At 42.3% G+C, this 25,289-nt stretch overlaps 1 protein-coding gene across 1 annotated transcript in view; it reads left to right on the top strand.

Moving 5' to 3' along the window:
- NBAS (NBAS subunit of NRZ tethering complex) overlaps window positions 1-25,289 on the top strand; it is a 3,380,746-nt gene that overhangs the window by 3,134,787 nt on the left and 220,670 nt on the right. The window contains exon 49 of the mRNA XM_044064792.1: window positions 22,711-22,850. Coding sequence (XP_043920727.1) covers window positions 22,711-22,850 — 140 coding nt within the window. The remainder of the gene's footprint in view (window positions 1-22,710; window positions 22,851-25,289) is intronic.

The following is a 25,289-nucleotide window of genomic DNA, read 5'->3' as shown; positions in this document are numbered from 1 at the left end:
AGTTTCAGACCCGAAGTCTTCAAAAAAGATAAGTACCCTCTTGGGGATCCTTTTTCTTGCTCCAACTGATGTTAGTAAAAGTTAACAATTGTCTTGCCTGTGGAAAACAAATACCTCATAGAGATTTTCATTCTTACTGCATCCCCTGTTTAGGCCCAGACCACGCCGTCCCTCGCTGTCGATTTTGTCCCTTGTTCAACCCCCGAACTATTCATCATCGGGCTATTTTTGCAGCCAGTTACTTTCGTACTCGATTTCAGTACTCCGAAATGGCTTTGTTAAGCCATCCAACTACCGATCTTCCAAAAAAAACACAAGGATAAAGACAGAGACAGACTGCATAGGTCCAAAACTGCTGACAATGCTTCCGTTAAGCTAGTCGCCAGTCCGCCGGTACTCAGTGAGGCGCTTTTGCATCCCCTGATAACCGCTACTTCAGATTCACAGGCCTCTACTGAGACCCATTCAGAGTCCGGTATGCCACGAGATGCTTCTTCGACTGTGGAACCTGTGGATGTCTCTACCTTGGATGGGTCCGGAGCCGCTGTGCAGGCACTGGCTTCTGAGGGTGTGTTCAGGCCTACAGACATTCATATTAAACCAACGCCATTGTTTCCATCCAGAAGTTCCGATTCCCGCAGGCCAAAAACTCGTACTACGCCTAGAAAACCGACGATCAAACTGCAGGCTCAGGCCCATAATGCCTCAAAAACAAATGCTTAGAATGGCTGAAGACCTTATTACCTTAATTAGGGGAAGCCAGCCTTCCCCCTCTAAGAGACCTAGAACTGAATTTCTTTCTGATTCTTCTGATCAGGAATCGGATATTTCTGCTCCTTTTGATTACCAGGATTTGCCCTTGTCTACTTATGAGGATTCTGATGCAGAGGATTCCATTCCCTCTGCTTCCCCTCCAGAAGATTTTTCTTTCGGTGAAACCTTGCATACTCTTATGGAGCATTTCCTCTGGGAAAGCCAGGATTACTCTGAGTCCAAAAAGAGACTTGGGGAATTCTTACTCCTGCCTCAACACAGGCCTTTAGCTACCCTCCTGTTCTGGACATTGTAGATGATGCTTTCTTGGAATCTAACCTTACCCCAGACACTTTACCTCCAGCTCCCAGAAAACCTGACATACTACAGAGTACCTGACTCTCACAAGTTCCTCTTCAAGAATCCTTCTGCGGATCCAGAGACCATTTCCCAAGGACCAAAAGGCATTAAGGCTACTGCCAAAAATCCTACCCCTTCTGATAGAGATTCTAGAGCCTTAGACAGATGGGGTAAGAAGGTATACACTTCAGCTACTTTGGCCATTAGGGCTTTAAATTGCCAGTTTCATATGTTAAAGTATCAGCAGCATGTTATGGGACTACTTAAACAGAAAATGATGTTGATTCCTGACTGTACTGAACACAAAGAATTGCAAGATTTAATGCATTCTGCAGAACAAGTTGGTAAACATACTTTGCAATGTGGTTTTGACGTTTGAGAAGCATCTTGCAGGGCTGCTTTCACTGCGTCTGTACTTAGAAGGCATGCTTGACTTAAGAAACAAAACTTGCCAGATCATGTTAAAACTAAATTACTGGATGCTCCCTTAAACCAAGACCGCCTTTTTGGCAACAAAGCAAAAGAAGTCCTCAAAAGGATGGAGGAAAAAGCTAACTCTATGCAAACTGTTATAGATTTCCAAAAAGTACAGCCTCCCAGATTCAGTAGGCATTGGCCATCAAAGAACTGGTCCTTTCCAATCCCTTCCAGGCCTTCTCAGTCCAAACCCAGGAACAGCAGACCACTTAGGCTGCAGTCTCAGGCTACGCACAGACCTAAGCAGTGGGGGGCTCCCACTTCCAAAGCAGGGAGTAGTAAGCCACCCCCCTATGGAAAAATGGCACAATAACAACCTTAACCCTTCCAAGCCCTGCTAAACCACCTGCTCCCTTAGAAGGAAAGCTTGCCCTGCATGCAAAAAATTGGGAACTCATTACCCAGGACAATTGTGTTTTGAACATAGTTTCCCAAAAGGTACAGATTCCACTTCCACACACTACCAACCCCAAATGGTTGGCCAGACCTATCCCCAAATCAATGGGCAGAGGCCCAACAGCAGGTTCTCTCTCTTCTCAGTATCAGGGCTGTTCAACTTGTCCCAGCAGAACAAAGGGGACAAGGTTTTTATTCAAGACTGTTTCTGGTGTTTCTGGTACCCAGAAAAGGCAACTCCTGGTGTCTTATCATGGACCTCTCTATTCTCAACACCTTTGTGGTAGTTCCAAAATTCAAAATGCTAACTCAACAGCTTCTTCCTATGCTAGCTAAGGATGCCTGGCGGCAACCCTAGACTTAAAGGAAGCTTACCTGCACATCCCAATAAGGGAATCTTGCAGGAAATACCTACGCTTCAGGGCAGGCTCCATGCACTATCAGTTCTCTGCACTTCCCTTTAGCTTATCTACTGTGCCCAGGATATACACAAAGTGTCTAGCTCCAGCCATTGCATTTTGCAGGCAGAGAAATATTCAAATTTACCCATACTTGGACGATTGTCTGATTCAGGCAGAAAGCCAGGACTTGCTGTTACAACACCTGGCACTCGTAAAGAAACTTCTAACCTCACTGGGGTACACCATCAATGAAAAGGAATCTCACCTAGTACCCTGCCAACAGGTTGTATTCCTGGGAGCAAGCTTGAACACAACTTCCCAGATGGCATTCCTCACTCCAGAGAAACAAGTTTATTTGACAACCTACTTCAAACTATTAGCCATAAAACCCCAGCTATCTGCTAGGAAAATACTGCAAGCCCTGAGGTTCATAGCCTCTTGCATTGTACTAATTCCATATGCAAGACTGCATATGAGGAAACTCCAATGGCATCTAAAAAGCCTATGGTGTCAACATTCTCAGGAACTGGAAACAGTGATTTGTTTGAAGGCAGAGTTCCTTTGGTGGGCAGAGGCCTGCTACCACAACAAGGGACTCCCTTTCACTCTACCCCCTGCCGCCCAAACCCTAGCAACAGATGCATCAGACTATGCATGGGGGGCTCACATGGCAGGTCAGTGCATTCAGGGCAAATGGAACCCGAGACAGATGCACCTGCATATCAATCAAAAAGAAATGTTAGCTGTACAGAATGCTCTGACAGCCTTCAAAGACTGTATTCTTCCAGGGCAACTATTGGCAAAGACAGACAACACCACAGTTATGTGGTACATAAACCAGCAGGGGGATCCCACTCGTACCCTCTCTGCAGACTAGCCATGGCTCTGTGGAACACAGCCTTGAGCTACCAAGTACACCTACAAGCTCATTTCCTGCCAGGCAAACTAAGTTCACTGGCAGACGACAAGCAGAAATCTCATGGACCCACACGAATGGAAACTAGAACACAAAATATTCAACCTCTTGAGGAACAAATGGGGGACTCCAGAGGTAGACCTGTTTGCCTCCCCTCAGAACTACCAATTGAACAAATTCTGCACAAGAACTCCCTACAGTCAAGCTTGAAAAGTGGATGCCCTGTCCTTTACCTGGGAAAGCCTCTCGGTTTGTTTTTCCCCCTCTGCCTCTCCTCTCGAAGGTTGTACTAAAGATCTAACAGGACAAACCAAGGACAATACTGATTGCACCAGACTGGCCATGCCAGCACTGGTACCCCCTCTTGTGCAGTATGACACTGCTGCAACCATGGCACCTGCCTCAGACCCCTTCCCTGCTGTGCCAGCAGGTGGGCCAGATTCTGTGCCCTCCGCTTCAAACCCTGAACCTTGCAGCCTGGCTAATTCCTTGAGCTCTCCTCTAGCATCCCTCAGTAAGCAGGTGCTGTGTGTCATTCTGGAGGCAAGGAGGCCTAATATTAGAAAAACCTATGCTGAAAAGTGGAAAAGATGCTGTTCCTGGAGCCAGGCACAGGGGATGGGCACAACGGTGCCCAGCTTACCTCATATTCTACAGTACTTAACAGAAATGCTCCACAAGGGCCTATCCTTCTCGTCAGTTAAAATTCATGCCTCTGCCATTTCAGCACATTATAACACTGAGCCCACCTGTCTTCTCTCACCCCTTGCTAAAACAATTCCTTAGAGGGGCAAAAAATGTAAGACCCCCCCCCCCCCCAGGAGAGCTCCCACTCCAGCCTGGAACCTTAACTTTGTATTGGAAAATCCAAAGAAAACCAAGTCAGTCCAAAAGGAAACCACAAAGCAGCGTTTTAATAAATCCACGTAAAACAGAGAACGGTTAAGCTCTTAACCATTCTCTGTTTTACTTGGATTAATTAAAACGCTGCTTTGTGGTTTCCTTTTGGACTGAATTGGTTTTCTTTGGATTTGTTTGGTGTATACCTGGTCAAGCACTGGTGGAATTATTTTGGGTATTTGTATTGGAAAAGCTCATTCTTCCCCCCCTTTGAGCCAGCTGCAACAGCAGAGTTGAAATTCCTTTCTTGGAAAACAGCCTTCCTTTTAGCCATCACTTTAGCAAGAAGAGTGTCTGAATTACAGGCCCTCATGGCAGTGGAACCCTTCATTATCTTCCATGCAGACAGGGTTTCCCTCAGGACTAATTCTTCCTTTATGCCCAAGGTGGTGTCTAGAATGGCCCTAAGTCAGTCCATTCATTTGCCTATTTTCTGGACGTGCACAGACAACTTAGATTTTATTTGGACAGGACTAAGTCTCTCAGAAAATCTGAACAGCTGCTAGTTGGCTTTGCTGCAGGTGCAGAGGGGAAGGCCATTTCAAAGCAAACCATTTCCAAATGGATAGCCCATTGCATTCATTTCTGCTACAAGCACCATGGAAAACCTACCCCACAGGGGAAAATGTCACATTCCACCAGGGCTGATCTACCTCTGCGGCTTTTCTCAGGGGAGTCCCTACCAGCAACATCCTAGAAGCTGCTACCTGGAGCTCTGTACATACCTTCACCAAGCATTACCACATTCCTGTCTTTTCTAAATCCAGAGCTGGATTTGACACTGCAGTCTTGCAGGGCTTAATAGCTGGCCCTAATGCTCTTTAACTTCTTCCTCCCTTCCTTAGCTTTGGGAATCAACCCAAATGTGATGACTGCAACAGTGAAACAAGAAGAACATAGTACAGTTGTGTACACTTACCATAAATGTAGATGTTTGAGTGTATTCACTGTTGCAATCCTGGTTACCCTCCCTCCAGCCCCCTGACTTCTCTTGGCTCTACCTTTTCTTCTTGTTTGGTATATTTATTTTTTCTGGTGTATTAGCTTTTTGATGGGGGTGTGTCATACCATATAATTGCTTCCTATTGTGGGGGCACCTGACATCTGGGGCAAGAAAAACTGATGTAATGGCATCGGCTGCATGTTTTATACCCCTGACGTCCTGACGTCATGGAAGAAGAGACAGCATCCAACACAGAAATCCGAAAACTCTGGTATTCAAGCCCGCTGAGGGCTCCCTGCAGGCAGATAACCCAAATATGATGACTGCAACAGTGAATACACTTGAACATCTGCATTTATGGTAAGTGTACACAATTGTACTATCTCTGAATGGCCTGGCCATTTTGATGTGGTAGTATGCATCCTTGAGATCTATAGAGCACATCCAATCACCCATTCCATGGAATGGAAGAATAGACTGAAGCGTGACCATATGGAACTTCTCCTTCTATACAAATGTGTTGAGTCTGCTGAGATCCAAGATGAGCCTCTAGTCCCCTGTCTTCTTTGGAACTAAAAAGAATCTGGAGTAAGATCCGGATCCTATCTGGTCTGCCTGGACTGGGTGGATGACTCTTTTCCTGCAGCCTCTGAATTTCTGTGGCTGCTTGATCCCTGAGACTGGGTGGAACGTCTGGGATTTTTGTGCCGACAGGTGGACTTTCTAGGAATGGAGGGATGTATCCTCTGGTAACTTTGCTTTGTACCCAAGAATCTGTTGTAATTACTAGCCAGGCATCCGGATACAAAGCCAAGCGACCCCCGACTGCCTCCAAAGCAGGACTGTTGGGCCTCCTCTCAGGAGCAATGATAGGGCTTGCCAAGGAACTTATCCCTGTCGCCCTGGTTCTGCGGACCCTCTTTGCTGCCAGGGCAGCGTCTTCCATCATTGCCTCCTCCTCTGCCCCTGGAGGGGGGCTCACTACGTGTGTTCTGGAATGCTCCTTGGGACTTTCGGAACCACATTTTTCCACTTTTCTGCCCTTTGGGGTATGGTCTAGTGGGGGTGGAAAAACGGACTCATGCAGCAGATAGTCTGTCCCTCCTGCTCACACCTAGTGAGAGTATCTTTGACTTTGGGCCTAAACAGGGAAGAGCCATCAAATGGGGTGTTGACAAAGGAAGAATTGAAGGCTTCCGCAAAGGAGCATAAGCACATCCAGGACTGTCTCTGAAGAGCTATCACTGAACCTGCTGCCCGACTCGATCCATCGGCTGCATAGGAAATGAGCCGCATGGACGAGTTCACAATAGAATTAAGGGTATTAAGCTGTGCCGTCACCTTATCAGAGACAGCTTCATCTCTGTTGCCCTGTAGAGTATCTCCCAGCTCTATGAGGAGATCTCGTTGCAGACGGGTGAAATGAGTCAAATAGTTAAGCAATCACATGGCAAATGTCCATCATCCTAGAATCTCTATTAGGGGGATGGATAGTGGCAGATGTTTCTGACATCTCTTTCTTGGTGGCCACTGCCACCACCACCATGGCATCAATGAGGACTCCCTTAGTGAGGAACATCTTATCTTGGGGGGAGGTGATAAGTTTATTAGGCCTCCGAGGAACCGGTTCCATAGAATCAGGAGACTCCCATGCCCTTCGAGTGACCAAATCCATCAGTTTGTTGAAGGGTGGAGTAACCCAGGAGGTGTAAGGTTGAGACCCAAAGGCCTTCAGAAGCACCGATTCATCCTCAGTAGGGCTAACGGACTGCCAGTCACCCCTCTGCTTTAGGACTTCCAGGATATCCGCAAAGGAGATATCCTCCGAGGGGGACCGTGGGGACCCTTCCGATTCCTCTAAGTCAGTGTCTGTTGTCAACAATTCCTGAGGGGAATCTAAATGCCTCCTCTTGCATAATCTCTTTCTGGGAACCTCATCGGTGGGGGCTTCTGGTGAAGTCTCAGTAGAGCAGAGGGTCAACCAATGGGGGTACCTGAGGCTCTGGGTCTCGACTCTTGACAGGGACCTGCGATGTAGAGGCAGAATGTGGTACTTTAGGGGAGGAAGAGGAAGGACCTGACGATGTGTGTGTGTCTTAGACGACATAACCCTCCTCATAGTATCAAAGGCACCACTGCTTTGACTCGAGGAAGCAGCCTGTTCCGAGAAAGATGGCAACCTCCCCGGCACCAAAACAGTGGGCTCCGAACCAGAGGACAGAGCTGAGCTCATCTATGCCGAAGCCCCAAGAATAAGGGTTGGAACCAATGCATTGGTTTGACCCCCCCCCCCCGGAGCTGATGAGAGAGTGTGGCTCCGAGACTCTTCCATTGGAACCAAAGAAGTCAGGGTTGATGGAGCCGAAGGCACTGGGACAGGCCACGGCTCCGAAGGCTCCACAACCACCAGATCCTCCTCCTCTGGCTCTGAAGGCCCTGCTCGGCTCGGAGGAGGAGGAGTAGTCACAACCAGTGGGACAGTCTCATGCTTCGAACCCAGTTGGGCCGAAGCTGGCAGTAATTTAGCCAATGCTGGGTTCTCCAGAAGCCTCTGCACCACCCGGTTCACATCAATATCGGAAAGGGTCCTTGAAGAACGGGTTGAAGGAACTGAAGATGCCACAGATCGAAGGACTGGAGACTTCAGAGTTTTGGAGACTAGTTCCAAGGCCGGAGACTGGCTCCGAGACATCTGTTCAGTGCAAGGCTCTGAAGACTGCGGAGCCGGTCACTGCACCCTCACAGAAAGGCTTGGAGCCGATGACCTGGGCTCCGAGGAAACTTTTGAGGAATTCGACCCCTTCAAGGACTTGGAGGTCTGGTCAGCCCTATTCAGGGATTCTTGAAAGTCTGGCTTCAACAAGCCTCTATCTACCAACTTCCTTCTCCATTCTAATAAAACCCTACTGCTGAAGGAGTGGCAGATAGAGCAATCTTCTTGGAGGTGTACAGGCCCCAAACAATAAACACAATGAACGTGTCCATCAGTAATAGACATCTTCTGCCCACAATTGCACTTTTTGAAACCAGATCTTTGCTTTTCTTTCTGATCCACCATGTTATACAAAACAGAACGGAAGTTATCAGAGCCCTGATCAACTTTGATTTACAATAAGTTCAAAGAATCAACACTAATCAGCAAACAAACCATACTAAGATATAGAATCCCTGCACAACTAGGGATAAAACACGTTCAGTACTTAACACACTATCTATAGATATAAAAAGTATAGAACACACACTAACTACTTAACACACTATCTTAGATTTAGCAGGGATAGGGTAGCAAAAAACAGTCCCTAGTTGACAGATCCCTGTACAACTAGGCTATAATAGTAAATTTTAATGGCAACACACTGTATTTTATAAAGAAAAAACGGCCAGAGGCATAAGAGCAACCGCTCCGTATATAACGTGAATTATATAGTAAACGAAATCAAAGGTTAACCATCCAAAAGTCCTATAAAGGAAAGTACACTATCTTAATATCAATTTTTAAAGAGAAAAACGCTTCAAATAAGTCAAAAGATATAGTAATAAAGTTCTACTGGCCTGAGCTCTCCGAAGACCTTGCGATCAGTTGCAGCGGCAAACTAGATCTGTGGTAGGACAGAGAGCTTCATGGGATAGAGGCCTGGCGTCAAGCTATTCTGAGATCTTTAGCTAGTAAAGTGGCCGACTCAGAGCCGATGGCTCGGCTCCAAACCCACGTGTAAGACTAAATGGCGAGATTGAACAACTTCACATCAATATATATGTGTATGTTCATGTATTCACACCCCCCTATAAGATGCATACGATGCATCATGTGCAGTTTAGCTAAAATCAGTAAGATCAAAGTCTGAATTGTAGATGACATTACCAAACCACAGTAATCTACTACTAGTCATTTGTGGTTTGTCTTCCTTTTAGAGGCCAAGTTTATGTTCTTTTGAGGACAAGGAATAGTGGATTTGTATTTTAAGTGGTCTGAATTGCGGGTGCAGAAAAGTGAAAATGGAATTCTCTGATGTAGCAGTTTCAATCTGTATATATTACTCCTAATTGCACTTAAGTTTGTGCAGTTCTCAGGATTGCATTTACAGTCCTCAAACTTTAAACAGGAACCCATGTTTCCCATTTAGTTCTCACGCCATCTGTTCCCATCCCCCACTCTAGGCTTTCTTTTACTTTCATTATCAGCACCTCTTTCTCTTTCAAAGTAGAATAATAGCTTTCACCTTCATTAACTGTTCTCTTTCTGACTTTAATATACTTTCCTTTCATTATTCCCTAGCACTTTATAACTTGTCTGAGAGAGGTCCAAGTCAAACCATCTGAGCAGTGTTTTATGAAAGTGCATAACTTAAGGTTTTCTTTGTGTGTATGTGTGTGAGATGCAGGAGTAGCTCTTTGTCTTGTATTGCCTTAGTTCAGTCTCATATATTTTTGGTTTAGCGATAAATTCTATTCAAGAAGTATAAAAACTAAGCACGAAACACTTCTAAAACCACAAAGAAGGCACAGGGATGAAAAGACTTCAAATTTTATTTAGCGCTTTCGTCGGTGAATACATCCTTGACTTCAGAATAAGGAAATGGTATTAACCACTTCTTTTTATACTTCAGTTAAAATCACATGACTATAATCAACCTGATATATGATCTAAATTTTTTTAAAAACACACATTGTGACCATAGTTACAGGGTTCATAGTGGCATAAATTGCTTAGCACCATAACCCTAAGAATATTATATTGCACAAGAAGTATGTTTTCATTGAATGATTTTTTTGGTTTTAGTTTAGATTGCGGCACATTGGGCTGGACTGAAAGGCTGTATTGATGGCTGTGAAACAGGTTTAGTTTTGTCAGCTCATTTCCTTGCCTTTAGATGGTATCAGTTATGCATGATATGATGTCTTCCTGCCACTGGTTTTGGAGCAGTTGGTAGAATATAGTTATACAGACAACTGTGACAGTTTTATACTTACTCATTTTTAATGTCAGCAAGATTGCTTTTGATTCTATGTAGACAGATTTAAATATCACATCTAGAGTATTTCATGAACTCTGGATGTGTGATATATATCCCATTTGTTCCTTCTGAGATAGATAACACACATCTAGAGTATTTCATGAACTCTGGATATGTGATATCTATCCCATTTGTTCCTTCTGAGATAGATAACACACATCTAGAGTATTTCATGAACTCTGGATATGTGATATCTATCCCATTTGTTCCTTCTGAGATAGATAACACACATCTAGAGTATTTCATGAACTCTGGATGTGTGATATCTATCCCATTTGTTCCTTCTGAGATAGATAACACACATCTAGAGTATTTCATGAACTCTGGATATGTGATATCTATCCCATTTGTTCCTTCTGAGATAGATAACACACATCTAGAGTATTTAATGAACTCTGGATGTGTGATATCTATCCCATTTGTTCCTTCATGACCTCTGCCTGTACATATTGTTAAACCCTTGCTGACATTTTACTTACTGAATATAAGGTTTAAGCTATGTCCAGAAGTGGGTCTGGATTTTCGAATAAACAGCCCCTCCCCTCAGCGGTCATGTTCACTCCGTAAGAACAAGCATTTCCAAGCCACTGCAGTTATCTGCTTCACAACTGAACTTTTCAGGCCTGATCTAGCTATTTCAGCCCTACCCATCTCTCATATATTATCCTTTATTTCTTGTTCCTCCTTTTCTCTTGCCATGCTTTTGCATGTCTTCTTCCTTCGTTCATGAAATCTGGTAACAGTAACACACACCTTCATTATTAACTTGTCCTTCATACAAGTACATGCTTTTTTAATTGGTTCCTTTCGCTTCCTGCTCCACTGCTCTTTCTCATTTCTCCTTAGTGTCTGTATCCTGTTGTCTGTCTTCTAAACCCCACAGTTCCTATGTCTTCTATAGAACACTACTTCCAAGCTCATTCCTTTTTTTCCTCCCAAGCTAATGTACCTTTCCTCTCTTCTGCCATCATTATTTCCTTATACACGTGCTGTGCATTCACTAACCTCACTGCTACTGTACCTCTTCTGTTATAGGATGACATTTTATGCTTTTTTTTTTTGATTCATTGATTCACTGTGCTCACAGTATTAGGATACCGTGATTACTAGATGCCATGCCACTCTGAACTTCGAGACCTTCTTTTGTTGTATCACAGCAGTCTCTCTAATTATCCCCAGCTCCTTCTTCCAGTCTTCTGTTCTTTGCTTCTGCATTTGAATTTCTGAGTTAAATGGGGCAGCTAGGTTTTGCCAGTGGTGCCATTCCTTCTCCAGTGTTCCATCTGCTTCCCAGTTTTGCTCTTGGACAACCCCTCTGACTTTCATCCCATGTTGTTCTGCATATCTTTGCGTCGTCTGCTACCCTTGTTGCCTTTAATCGGATACATCTCTCCACTCCTGTCTACAACCTAATCCTACATTTTGGGACAATTCTGCCTACAAACCCCTTATGCTAATATAGCCAACCCTAGAGATTTTAAAAGTCTGCATTATATACAGTTCATGTGACTCAGATGGAATTTCCACTCACCTTGACAACATAATTTTCAAGGTATTCTCTTCTAAAAGATTCATGTCCTCTTTCCTCTCAGGAAGTCTCTTTGTGCTTACGAACAACAAGTAGAATAGACATGCAGCCTTTATGATATCTGTAACAAGTGTTAAAGCAGCAGAGACAGAGGATGCCGTCAGCTCCATATGTAATGTTACACTCTAGCACACCACAGAATAAGATTGGGCAATGCCATAATTCTGGGTAGGCATCTATGCAGCTGTTAGCTGGTTTACTTATCCAACTAACAGACTGTAGGAGTGTATCATTTGTGTTCCTCTACTTATAGGCTGAGGAGTTAAAAGTACGTTGGCAGCTGCTTTTTGATTACCTGCTTTCAGCAACCTATATGCAGGCTACTTTCACGTTCTTTTTGTTGCAGACACTTGGAGGAGTAGTAGTCTAGTACCTAGTTACTTCAAAGTAATTTAATCAGTAATATTAGGTATTTTTGTAGACTGCTGCACTGAAATGTGATTTCTTACATAGACACACATAAATAATGATTTCTTACATACATAATTGTAGAGGGATTTGGTTTCACTTGAAATACTGGGTGATTTTTCTGAATAAAATATATTAAGAGTTGGGGGCTGCACATTACACTTGTAATCACATTTCATATTATAAGACATCTTCCTAGCATCAAAGCAAGTTTTACAGATAAGAAGAATTTCTTTATCTTGATTAACAGGTACAACTTTTTTCCAACTACATGGCACATTGTAGTTTAATAGGTCGTCTAGCACCCTGGTCAGTTACCAGACTGGTTCCTGTCAACCTGAAGCTGAAGACCAAAATAATAAACTCTGAATTGTGGACAGAACTTAGGCACGCTCCTTGCCACATTTACTAATACACTTACCTGATGCTGGTTCTCCACTTATGCCTCATTGACAGCTGCCTGTCATTTCCCCTAATAGTTTCTTCTCAGGGCAGCTACCATTGTCACCTTGCCCTAATCATCATGATTCTGCATTTAAGATGCACAGTTAATTTAGCTGAATCAGAGTTACTTAAACACCAACACTACATCTTCAAACATGGTATTTTTTTATCTGCAGATCAGGCCAACTGATACCTCTGTATAAGGTTTGTACTTAAATGAGTACTTCGGACACTAAACTTAGAAAGTCTAAGAATGCTGTTGTACTTTTGTTTAACTTATTTAGTTCAATCCAGTATCTTATGTCCACCAAGGCCTTAACAACTGGAGAATTGGCTTTGCATTAAATTAGCTCATCAAGCACCCTGGTCAGTCTTCAGACTGGTAGCCCCCTCAACCTGAAGTTGAAGACCAAAAAAAAAAATAACTCTGAACTGTACAGAGAGTATAAATGTGAGCTGCTTTGCTACATTTACTAATACATTTACCTAATTCTGATACACCTTATATGCCCCATTGGAAAAAGCCAGTTGTGCCCCCTAACAGCCTGTGACACAGTGAGAATGTGGTTATTTTTGGTAGGAACGCAGGAAGTTTAAATGAAGGTGACTGACCCTGCTGCCATTTAAAAACTTATCAGAAGTCTAGTGATTAGGCGTATTTCAAAAGGTTGGGCATAATTTTATTGTTTCCTCCTGGCTACTTGAAATCCATATTGGTGAAGTGATCTAAAACAGTTTGCTTGATTTTACAATTATTTTTATAGCCCAACTGAGATGTTCTAATATTTGTATAGCAGAATTCAGAGCGTGATGCAGTTTAACATAAATAAGCATAACTGACTGAATAAATAAATAAACATGGTGGTAGAAATATCACTAGGACAACTGTTTAAATGGGTGTATATTTGAAGCACGAAAAGGTTTCTGAGCGAATAAAGAAACAGCAACACATTCATCGAATCGCATTTAAGCGATTTGATGAATATGTCATAGGGCAAGGAGATAGTTGGCCAACTTCACGGAGTTGCCCTTTCCTTCTTTATAGTGCGATCTTGGAGTTGGTATATTTAGTTAGGAGGGTATGGGGGCAGAGCCCCCCACCTGTTTATGGTGTTAAATTATTTTTTTAGTGAACGGATGCGCAAGTTTTTTCCCAAGGGAAAAATTCGATTACGTAGCTGTTTGCTATTGTCAGGTTTCGTGCATTATGTGTTGACTTTTATGTAGTCGCACATATGCACTTACGGTCTTATAATATAGACCCATTTAAATAAATAATGTTATATGTTGTCTTATGCAAAGCAAGATGCTTCTTTATATGCCATTCTACTTTCTTGAATATAGAGACCTTAGAGTATGTCAGTAAAAGTGAAATATTTATTAGAATTGCATTGATAAAGGAAAGAATGTGTGCATGGATTACAATATTGGGAAACTTCTCTAAAATGCCCGTAAGAACCTATAAAACTCTATAAATACCCTCAGCATAATTGAATTATGTCTTTCAGCAAAACCCTCTAACAAAATGTATTAGCTTCTCTAGAAAAACATGTAGCTGATCTTCAGATGGTATAAAGTGAATTAGTTTGTTTTAATACTCAAGTGTTCTCATAATTTCCTCCTACATCTTATGATGAAGTTCACAGTGGTAGCAGACAAAAGCTAGGCAGACCAAGCTTCCCTTTTGCCAACCACAATTTCCAGCTTATACTTGAGGATTCAGAAGCACTCACAGGCCTGCTGAAAGATGTAGTACCCTCCTGATATTCTTAATCTGCCTTTGTGTCTCATTCCCATAGTCTAGGCTTGGGGAGCATTGTTAAAATATGTCCAACCAACTCATTTGGCTGCTGTTGATCCAAAGGAGTGACGGCTTTCTTCTGAGGCTTTCAAAGATCATCACACTCCCCTTCCTGTAGTTTCTGCTACATGTATCTACAGTTTATTACCATAAACTAGGATGAGATGCAGAATGACATTTAAACCTAGAGCTGTACCTTTAAACTCAGCGTTTTATTCACTATCATATTCTTTAGTGCTTCCAAGACTATGACTGCTGTCCTAGTCTGTCCATCTCATGCACTTTTTACCGTCATTTGTGAATAAAAGCTTAAAGTGCTTAAACTCCTCTCTTAAGGGTAGGACTTTTTCCTTCACCTGAACAGAGTATTCCACTTTTCTATTAAGACCACAACCATTTTGCACTCACTAGTTATTTACTCAAGTATCTGTGTCAGTAGATAATGGTCAGATGAAGTCAAATGGACATCATCTTAGATAAAGTAGATTTGTCTTACAGATCTGTAAATGAGATGCCTTCCAATGTTGATGCATTTTGATGTTCCATGTATGAAAATAGCTACTGTAACAGTAGTGGTGCTGAGCCACACCTTTGACAAAGCCAGTCATGTAGTTTAAGCAAACTTGATTTGATGTGATTACAGCTCTCACTGTATCTAAGAGAGAACTGGATATCACACAGATGTATCCACAGTACTCCATATCCCACAGAGCCTTCCATGACACAGGCCAAAAAACACAAGTAGATAGTAACTAATTACACCCTTTTCCTGGTTTATCTGTTACCTACCTTCCTGTCCTTCTCTAATACCGTCTACAATTAATTGCATTTTTCTGTCTGCATTTCCTGTCTTTTCACAATAACAAAATGTACTTTATATTTTCAGCTATATGTTTGCTTCTCTTCCTCTTGACTCAGCTGCTACTGACATTTAAATGGTTTGTAATTGCATAATGTTTTGTATTGAGCCTTATCCTTCATTTTGAACTGTAAGTGCTGTTACTAATTTTAAATATGTGGTATGTTAACATGTGGAAATTTTCTCTCCAGGTCTCTGCTGAAAATGGGCCTTTTGGGCCTAGTCAGACTTTCGTGGTAAATTAAAGTCAGTAAATAAACTGAAGCTAATATATTCATACTGCATAATGTCTGGAGTCTAAGCCAACAGTGGGAAAGTTGAATTTTATTATAAAATAAAACAAAAGCATTTTTGTAGGGAAGCAAGCCTGTCTACTCCCAGTATGGGAAGTGGCCCACTTCTCTAAATATGTTAACTGTTTGTGCATACATCTGAGGAAGCAAGGAGAAAACTTCCTTACCTTCAAAGCCTTGTAGTGTACTAGTGTTGAGACTGTAAAACTGCAACTTGCATCTAACAAAGATTTCACTAAACTCCTTAGTGTAATCCCATTCCAGTTAAACTCATTGATTCAAGTCATGTATTGTAAGATGAATAGTGTTAAGCCTTCCCAGAGTCCACATAACTGTAGCTTGCTCCCACAAACCCCACAAAACTGCAAAAGGCTTAAGAGTTGCTCCACTGCCTGAAAAAAATGCATTATTTCTCTTGAACTCTGGGTTCAACTGCCAGATGGAGTCTCCTGTACACATTTTGGCTAAGGCTTTTCCAAGGAAGGGAGTGTAATATTTTTAGTCTGAATTCATTTTATGGTCCCACTGATAAGGACTGGAACTACCAGGTGAGTTTGCCAATCCAAACTCTGTATCACTGCCTTTAGTGTAACCATGAAGAGGCAAGTCAGCCACAATACCCAATGCCTTCAATATCTGTGGCTCAATCTCATTTGTAGCTGTATTCTTACAGAGACCTTCGGCCAATACATTCTTACCACTGTGGAGGCTTCTAACCATCAGTTTTACTACATTTACACTCATGAGCCTTCAGTCCACTGAAGATTTCAAGCATGGTTTCCAGATAGAAGTGCATATTCACCTGTGTAAAAAAACGTATTAGAAAATGCATTCCATCCCAAAACCATCTTCTCTGTTGTGGTCAGTACTTCTGTTTTATTGCTGATCATAGCCTTCCCTCTCCTGAAGTGCCAGATAGTTTGCTTGAACAGTTTTGAGGCCAGACAGTAGTAGTGTTTCTCCATGGCCTGTAAACTCTTTCTGCTCACTGACTTTCACAAGAAGTATTGCTGTGTCGTCCTTTGCAGCTGGTACCTCTCAGATGAATCAGGAGAGCCATCTGCATGCATTGCATTGAAAAAACACCTGCTTCTGTTTGACATCCTTCCCATTGCTGATATCCATCAGTAGATTCCAAGTTTACCACTGTGACAGCCACTGACTACCCTGTGGTCCACTGGTTTTGCTGTCTTCTCAACACATGAGGTCTTGGACATAGCTTCTTTGACTGATATTAACAAGTGCCTTGAAGCTGACAGCTGAAACTTCTTGTTGCAGTTCTCATTTAATCATACAGGTTTTAATAGGTTTGTTTATCTTTAAAAGCAGATCTTTACCTTCATCTCTAGCTGATCCCCTTTAACCATTAGCTTATGATTCTTGGTTTTTAATGGCTGTGGTATGGCAATAGATTTTCAGATGGGTGACTGAGGGATATTTTTGGTCTCAGAGTAGCTGTTAGTTTACACGTACTCGAGTCTCTTTAGAAATGGGTACATTTGCTAGCTGCACAGTACTTCATATTTTTAGTTATTACACTTTCTTCATCATATTCTAACTTCTCTCTTCTGCTTGTCAAAGTAGAATTAACCTGATTACTTATCCAGGTCATGTGTGAAGTCCTGAAATCTTTAATGTGGCATGCCTGCTTGCTGAAACTGTCGGGCAATGCAGCCACTTTACTGGCTTATGAATACTTTTCAAGATGGGGTTTGGGTTGCCTAAGAAATTAAGGGGGAGGAGAGAATAACAATGTGCATGTTTCCAGTAGAGGATTCTAGATGTAGTTGGCAAGTCCCACTTCCTCTATATTTTTATGTACTTTTTCTATTCATATCTGTTGACCATCAAGCCTTCCTCAGTCAGACTTTGTGTAAAATAGATTCTGGCAAGGTGATGCACTATTTGGTAGGTTTGTTTGATAATTTTTTAGTATGCAATATGGCAAATAAGTTCATGTCTGGACTAGGCTAATGGCCCTGGAGCCTTTACAAGCCTAGCCCAAAAAAATTGCCCAGGCACCGTGCCACCCGATGTTAGCTCACAGTGCCCCTATCCAGTAGAGCAAGTGGAGTGATCACTGGGGTGAATTTTTGTTACCCATCCACTCGTCAAGATTTCCCTTGAAGATGGCCAGTGAGGTGCTCTGCTTGACATGAATGGGAAGCTTATTCCAGAATATGGGCAGTCTTTGGGAGATGAACCTGTCCCTCCAACATGTTCTGTTAATTGTAGTAATGAGGTTGTGATCTCTGGAGCGTGTGACACGGGGGGATTGGGATTTCTTTAGGTGTAGCATTTCAAGTATTGCTGGGTCAGACATGGCTTTGTAAGTCAAACAGAGATCACCTCTAAGTAGACGAAAAGAGACTGAGAACAGCTGAAGTTTCTTGACTCTGTCCATGTAGGAAATGTGTTTAAGGCTTAGGATCCTTTTTGTGAGGTACTTTTGTGGCCTCTCCAGCTGTTGTAGGTGTCTGGTCAGGTACATGTCAAACAGGGTGTTAAATTTGATGACTGGTCTAATGAGGGATGAGTAGAGAGGGATGATGACCTCTTTCTTCCTCGATGTGAAACCTTTGGTTATAAGATGTGCCACATAGAAGGACTTTCTGACCACAGTGGCAGTGTGGTGCTTGAAGGTGAGGTGGCTGTTGACCTGGGTGCCCAGATCTCTTATGGTCCCTTCAGTGTTCAGTGGGCTCCCATCAACGTGGTAATTCTTGGGAACTGAGTTTTTTCCAAAGGGGATAATAATGGATTTTTTGGCATTAAGCTTCAGGCCATGGTTTTGACACCAGTCACTGGTCTCAGAGAGGCCCTTTTGTAGGATGTTTGCATCACTTGTGGAGATGATAATGACTCTTAGCTTGCAGTCATCAGTGAGCTTGGTCAGCCAGAGTCCTTCTGTGTTGGCCTGGACTTCTGAGAAGTAGATGGCAAACAGGAAGGGGCCCAGGGCCGAGCCCTGTGGAACTCCACTCATGACTGGTTGACAGTCTGACTTGGAATCCGCAACTTTCACTCTGTGGGTCCAGTCTGTGAGCCAATTTGCAACCCACCTAGTGATGTAAGGACTGATGCCTAGTTTGGTGAGTTTATCATTGATACCTGAGATGGGAATGGTATCAAAGGCTTTGGCCAGGTCGAGGTAGGCTGTATGCATTGCCTTACCTTCATCCACAGCCTTGGTGACTGCCTCGAAGAAGTCAACCAGGTTCAGCAGGTAGGAGCTCCCCTTGACAAAGCCAAACTGTGTGGGTTCAAGAGTTTGGAGGTTGCCTATATCTTTGTTAAGCAGGTCCATGATGATGCGCTACGTAGCTTTGCATACCAGACTCATCAGGCTAATGGGGTGATAGTTCCCAGTGTCTGTAGTTGCTCCCCCTTTATTGAGCGGGATGACTGTAGCAGTGTTCAATTTGTTAGGTACATAGCCTGAGGTAAGGCTGGGATTGAACAAGGCACACAGATGTGGTGCCAGTTCGTTTTGTAGCTCATGGAAGATGCAGCCAGGGATGTTATCATGTCCCATGGACTCTGTATTCTTGGCTTTGGACAATGCAGCTTTCACCTGTGCTGCAGAAATGGTGGGTACCAAGCTTTCTTCTGGAATTGTAATAGGGCCCTTGGAGGGGGGATAGGGGTAAAGTTGGCACTGAATCCGTCGGCCAGTATGTTGGCTATATCTATTGGCTCAGTATAGGAGGTGCCATTGTGCAATAACTCGGAGCAAATCTGGGTATTGCCTTGGGGGGTTTTGATGTAGCTGTAGAAGGCTTTGTGGTTGTTTTTGGTGTCAGCCGCAATTCTGCCTTCATAGCTGGCTTTAGAGGAGATAAGGGATCTCAGCTTTTTGTTGAGACTGATAAGGGAGGTTTTCCAGTCTTGTGACTTAATTTTTTTCTGCAACAGTTTCTTCTGTTGTAGAGTTTATTGATGGCTGGAGACTACCGGATTGGCCTCCTTTTTTTGGAGAAGAGCATCTTAGATCTATTTGGTATGGCAAGGTCCTTGCATTTGTGTATGTGCTCGTACAGTGCATTGGTGTATGATTTGGCAGTCATGCAGGTATTTTCCATTGGCAAGAGTGCCAAGAAGTTAGCCACCTCTGTTTTTAGGAGCCCAAAGTCAACTTTAGAGAAGTTTTTGGTGGCCACCTTAGTGGGGGTTGTAGGTGAGATGGAATTTCTGTGGTGATCAATTTGTGGTCGGATTTAGCCAGGGAGGAATTGACTATAGGTGTGGAGCAATGATCTCCCATGTTAGTGATAACCAGGTCGAGGATGTTGCTTCCTCTAGTGCCTCACAGTTGAGTCTCCTATGATTAGTGCATCGGGCAAAGTGTTTTGCCTTAAGGGCTTAGGTTGAGGGGCACACTGTGGTGGTGAACTATGTGTTCTGGGTTGGTGTTGTGTTGTGGTGGTCAAGTGCATATCTGTCTCAGGGGTCTCTGTTGTTTGGGTAAATTTTTATTGAGATCCTCCACGAAGGTGGGTGTATGGTTTGTGTTCCTGTGTGCGGGTTGTGATGGTTGGTGTTTTGGAGGGCTGTGTGTTCTTTGTAGTCAGTTGCAGGTGTTGACCTTCTCCTCTTGACCAGCTAGTCCGGTCTTGTTGGAGCCTGCACTGCTTCCGGTTTGGTGATATAAGGGCATTTCTCACATGTATTAGTGTTGGGAGGTAAGAGGAGAGGGTTGTCTGTGTACATTAGACATTTGCCACACTGTGCAAGAATTCCTAAGTGCACCAAGTTAGCAGGAGAAAGCACAGGAAATTACCCTGCAATCACACAAGGAGGGGTAGTCATAACTAATAAGTACTGGTGCTGTTACTGCGTAGGAACCGCTAGTGCTGATAGCACCTAAGTGTGCTACAATAAATGCTACAAAAGCCTGTTAAAGTGCTAACCAATTAAGCTAATTGAAGTGCAAGAAGTAAAAGAACAAGCACGTTCTAAGGGGAAAAATTGAAGAACAGACTTTCTGGCACCGGTAATAGTTTACTTCAGCTGGGCGCCGCTGCAAGATGCACAAACCCACGCAAACACAGGCTTTTAAACCAGAAAGTTGAAAGGGATGGAAAAACTGCCCAAACGGCCAATAAACTACAATTTCTGGGCCAGAAACCACTCCTCTTGTGTTAGATAGACTACCTAGTGCTTACCACTCCCACTGATTGATAAAGCTAGAAGGCTTCCCTCCAACACCAAAAGGTCTGAGGGGGCTCAGAAACTTACAAAACAGTCCTGGATATAGCAGATCTGTATCTGGACTAGACTTGTTACAGGAAAGGTGGGAAACAAGCTTAGAACCTTTTTTAGTATTAAGTTTACCCGAGTATCCACAGAGGGCTAATATGTTCACACAGATGCAAAATCACAGTTTCTGCATCCAGTATTTCAGACAAGAACAAAGTCTACTACTCTTAACTGTGTGACATGCCAAATGTTTTAATACTGTTAAATGTGTAATATTATTTTAAGATGAAAAATATATGTGTGAGTAATCCCATTGGGCAGTTGAAAGCTGTGGATTTACAGATGATAGTATGGTTTACCTCATAGGGGTTTAGACCAAGGAAATAACTATACTGACATGAGTAAGTTACTGCCTTGATACAACTTATTTAAACAAAATAAAGTTACTTATTTTTTTTAATAAATACAATTTATTGCGTTACTTTTTCTCCTTTGGTGAAGCTTGGTTACAGAGTTCCCTGCTGTGTAATTTGGAGCATGTGCTTGTCAAAGGTGTCTGGTCATGACATGAATACAGTCTACTTGTTTACTCATCACTCCTTTTTTAATAGCTGGATATGTTTATATCTTTGTGAGGGCATATTTGCAGTTTGTATTTTTGTGGTGAGTGGCTAAGGTCTTGGGAAGCTATTTTCATATTTGGATAGATTTGTCCATTTTTTTAATGGTACGGTAATGGTAGAAGTTTGGACTATGTGTTTGAGGCCAGAGGAGTTTGATACTTCTTGGAGTGATTTGACTGCTGGGCATTTCTTTAGGATACATTAATTCAGTATTTTTACCTCTAAGAATTGCAAACAACTCAAAAAACTCCAGCTTTACTCCGTAGCATATCGCCTAGTCCAAGGTGATCTCTGCCTAACATATAAAGCTATGTCAAACCCAGAGCTGTTGGATATGCTACATCTAAAGAAATCCCAATTCCTCTGAGCTACATGCTCTAGGGACCTAAACCTTGTCACCACAATAAACAGGACATGCTGGAGGGATAGATTCCTGTCCCAGAGAGTTCCCATACAGGCTACCCATCTATGTCAAGCAAAGTTCTTCATTAGCACTCTTCAAAACAAATCTTGATGAGTGGATGGGAAATAGGAAATACACCCCAGGGATCACTTCTGTGTCTCTGCTCAACAGTGGCACAAGCCAGGGAACCTTGTTGGCTGGGCTTACATAGGCCCTTTGGCCGATAGCCTAGTACCTACCTATGAACCTAAACCAGTTGATTAGGGTCCAGGTAATAGAGAACGGTACCACCTCCACAGTGCAAACAAGCCATGTAGGGGTTTAAACATTTCCAGTGGTGGATTTATTTCTCTTGTTTGATGTAATTGATGGGTACAGCTTTCACTGTAAAGGTTTATTAATAAAAGTTATAAACAATGGTTTGTGTACAAAGTTTGCTTTCCACCTTGTCATATTCATTATTTCATTGTACATTACCTTTTGCTACTTGCATTGTTGCTCATGTCATCCTTCCCCATCCTTTATTAGTACACGTTCCTGCTTCTTTTCACCATTCTTAGCTATAGTAGCAAAAGTAAACAAAATTACAGAAATTTTCAGGTATATATGAAACATTTTAAAGTCAAGAAGGCCTTCTCCGTCCTTTCTAAGGAAAATAATACTGGAGTAAAGTACAAACACAAGCCGTACAACAGACAGCAGTCAGTCACTCTTTGGCTTCATAACACCCCTTTAGGTGGTTGTTTTAGAAGGAACATTCTAGCTAGATTTGGAAGTATTTTTATTTCCTTAATTGCCCATTGTATCACATTGTTTTCATTGTATTTATAACTGGCACTAGCATGTGTGGCCCATGCACTGTGTAGAGTTTGCAGATTTGTTTTTTTTTTTTTACCAGTAAATAAGAATATTTTTTTCTAATTTTCTCCAGGTGGAGATAACTGATGTTGACAATGAACAGAAAAGATATCACTTATTTCTAGAGCTGTTGCACTCCAGTACCCAAGAAACAGAGTTTCAGCATCTAGCACTACTGTTGCAGGCCTGGCCCCCTATGAAGAGTGAAGCACTGTAAGTTGCCATTTTTTGTCTGCAGCTAGCACTACTGCTGTGCTTGAGTGAGTGAACCAGACATTTACTTCAAGTTAAGAGAGTGAAATTTTGGTATGTTACATGAATAGATGTATCAGTCACAGTAGCATTTACACAAAATTTTTATTTTGCTGCTTTAAGCTTATGTGATCTTGTGGGCTTGTGGGCAAACTGAATAAACAAACCAGAGACACCAAGGATGTTTATTTGGCATTCAGAAGACATTTACTTTGACTTAACACACTAGAATAAAATGTATAAAAATTCTCCTTTTTAGTTATAAAATATCTGCATATCTGGTACATTCTGTGAAGTATCCACTCATTGCATTACCCTGATCATTCTAATTTTTTTAATTCTACAATAAATATCTCATGGGTATTTCACATTAAATTAGACCATTTTGTGCACATTCTGAAGACATTTTGAAAAATGCAGCTTTTCACTCTCAAGTATCATGACATGCCTTGTTTCTCCATAGGGGTTCCATATGTGGAGTATTTAAAAAGAACCATCACACTGGATATCTGAATGTTCTTTTGGGACACTTGTTGCTGCACTGCAACTTTTCTTGGAAACATGACATGAAGAGTCTCTGTCTGTGACACTTGATTCTCGCACTTCTCATAATCTCTGTTTTCTTGTGACAGAGATGGTTTTGGCAATTGTGGTTGCTTATCTCTCTATGCATTTGTGATTTCTTCCAGGAAATTCGTAAGGTATTGGTTCAGCCGCTTGACCAACTGCTTCAGTTTCAGAATGTGGACATTCATTTGACTTTTGTATGTTTACTCCGTCTACAGCTTTAAAATTAGGCAGTCTTCTGCATTTTCTTTCACAGAGTTAGTTCTGCCTTTGCTGATTTCTGTCCAGAATTTCCTTTACATTATTTCCTTTTCAACTTTCTTCATACTAACAATTGACCTGCTGAAAGACTGTTTCTACCATGGCATAACTTTGACATCTTCATGGCAAAGCCCCACTAAACTCTACTGGGCAGGACATCAAAGTGACCACGGGAGATAATCTTCATATTAAAACTAACATAGTTTATTTAGACAGAAAAGCAAGCATCATTGGACAAAATCCTTCTTCAGACTTGACTAAAGGTGATATTCATCATAATTTAAATACCCAAATTTTCCAAACATCTGATTTGAATCAGTTAATAACAACCAATGGCAAGTACCAGTTGTACATGGCATTAAAACATAAACATAAATGCTACAGCAACATTTTATTTAAAACATCTTTAAAATGTTTAATAAACACACATAAGACAAAGACCACTCATTATCCAAACTTAACTTCTTTGTTCAGTGTTACATTGAGAAAGGTCATTAGACCGAAACCGGTCTGTACATTGTAATAAATTTAATAAATGTTGGTTTCTTAGAATCTGCTGGCCCCAATATAGGGATTGATGCCTAGTTGAGAGAGTTTATCTACTATACCCGAGTGGGTAATAGTGTTGAAGGCTTTGGCCAGGTCAGGGTAAGCGGTGTGCACCATCTTCCCCTCGTCCATGGTTTTGGTGACTGTCTCACAGAAGTCAACCAGATTTAACAGACATGACCTCACCTTGACAAAGCCAAAGTGTGTGGGGTCAAGTGTTTGGAGGTTACCATGTCCCTGTTAATGAGGTCCATGATAATCTGTTCTATCGCCTTGCAAATCAGGCTAGTTAGGCTGATGGGTCTATAATTCCTGGATCGGTGGATGTCCTACCTTTGTGTAAAGGGATGACAGTGGATGCCCTCCACTTGGCTGGGACAAAGCTTTTTGGTCCTGATATGTTAGAGTACCTTGAAAAATATGAAGAAACAAGGGCAAACACTTTTTGCTGGAGGTGTCAGGAAGTTCATCATGTTTCACTGTTGCAGTCATTACTCTTGGGTTACCCTGCTGGCAGGCTACCCGCAGTTGGCCTGAATTCCAAAGTCTTGGTCCGGTGTCGGTTGCTGTCGCCTTTTCCCGGACGTCAGTGTGCCAGGGGTATAAAAGATGCAGCCAACGCCATTTTCTTCAGTCTTTCTTGCCGTGCGGTGCCCGAAGCAGAAGCAGTTCGCAAGTGCTGGTTGGCCGACTCCTGAGAATTTTGAGTTCGAATTTCAGATCCGAAGTCTTCATTTAAAGCTAAGTACCCCATTGGGGAAACTTTTTTCTTGCTCCATACCGATGTCAGAAAAAGTTAATAATTGTATTTCTTGTGGGAAGCAAATACCTCATAAGGCCTTCCATTCTTATTGTATTCCTTGCCTAGGCCCTGATCACGACGTTGCTAATTGCAGGTTTTATGCTAGATTTAACCAACGCGCTATTAAGCGTCGGTATGATTTTGCATTTCATTACTTTGGCCGAAGATTTAATTGCACAATGTCGTCGGATAGCCATCCGACTACCGCAATTCACAAGAAA

Source organism: Protopterus annectens, chromosome 1.part0 (assembly GCF_019279795.1).
Source record: "Protopterus annectens isolate FY-2018-M chromosome 1.part0, PAN1.0, whole genome shotgun sequence".
In the NCBI taxonomy this organism is placed as follows: Eukaryota; Metazoa; Chordata; order Ceratodontiformes; family Protopteridae; genus Protopterus; species Protopterus annectens.
The sequence above is the reverse complement of the archived record's forward strand: the minus strand, read 5'-3'. Positions and strand labels throughout refer to the sequence as shown.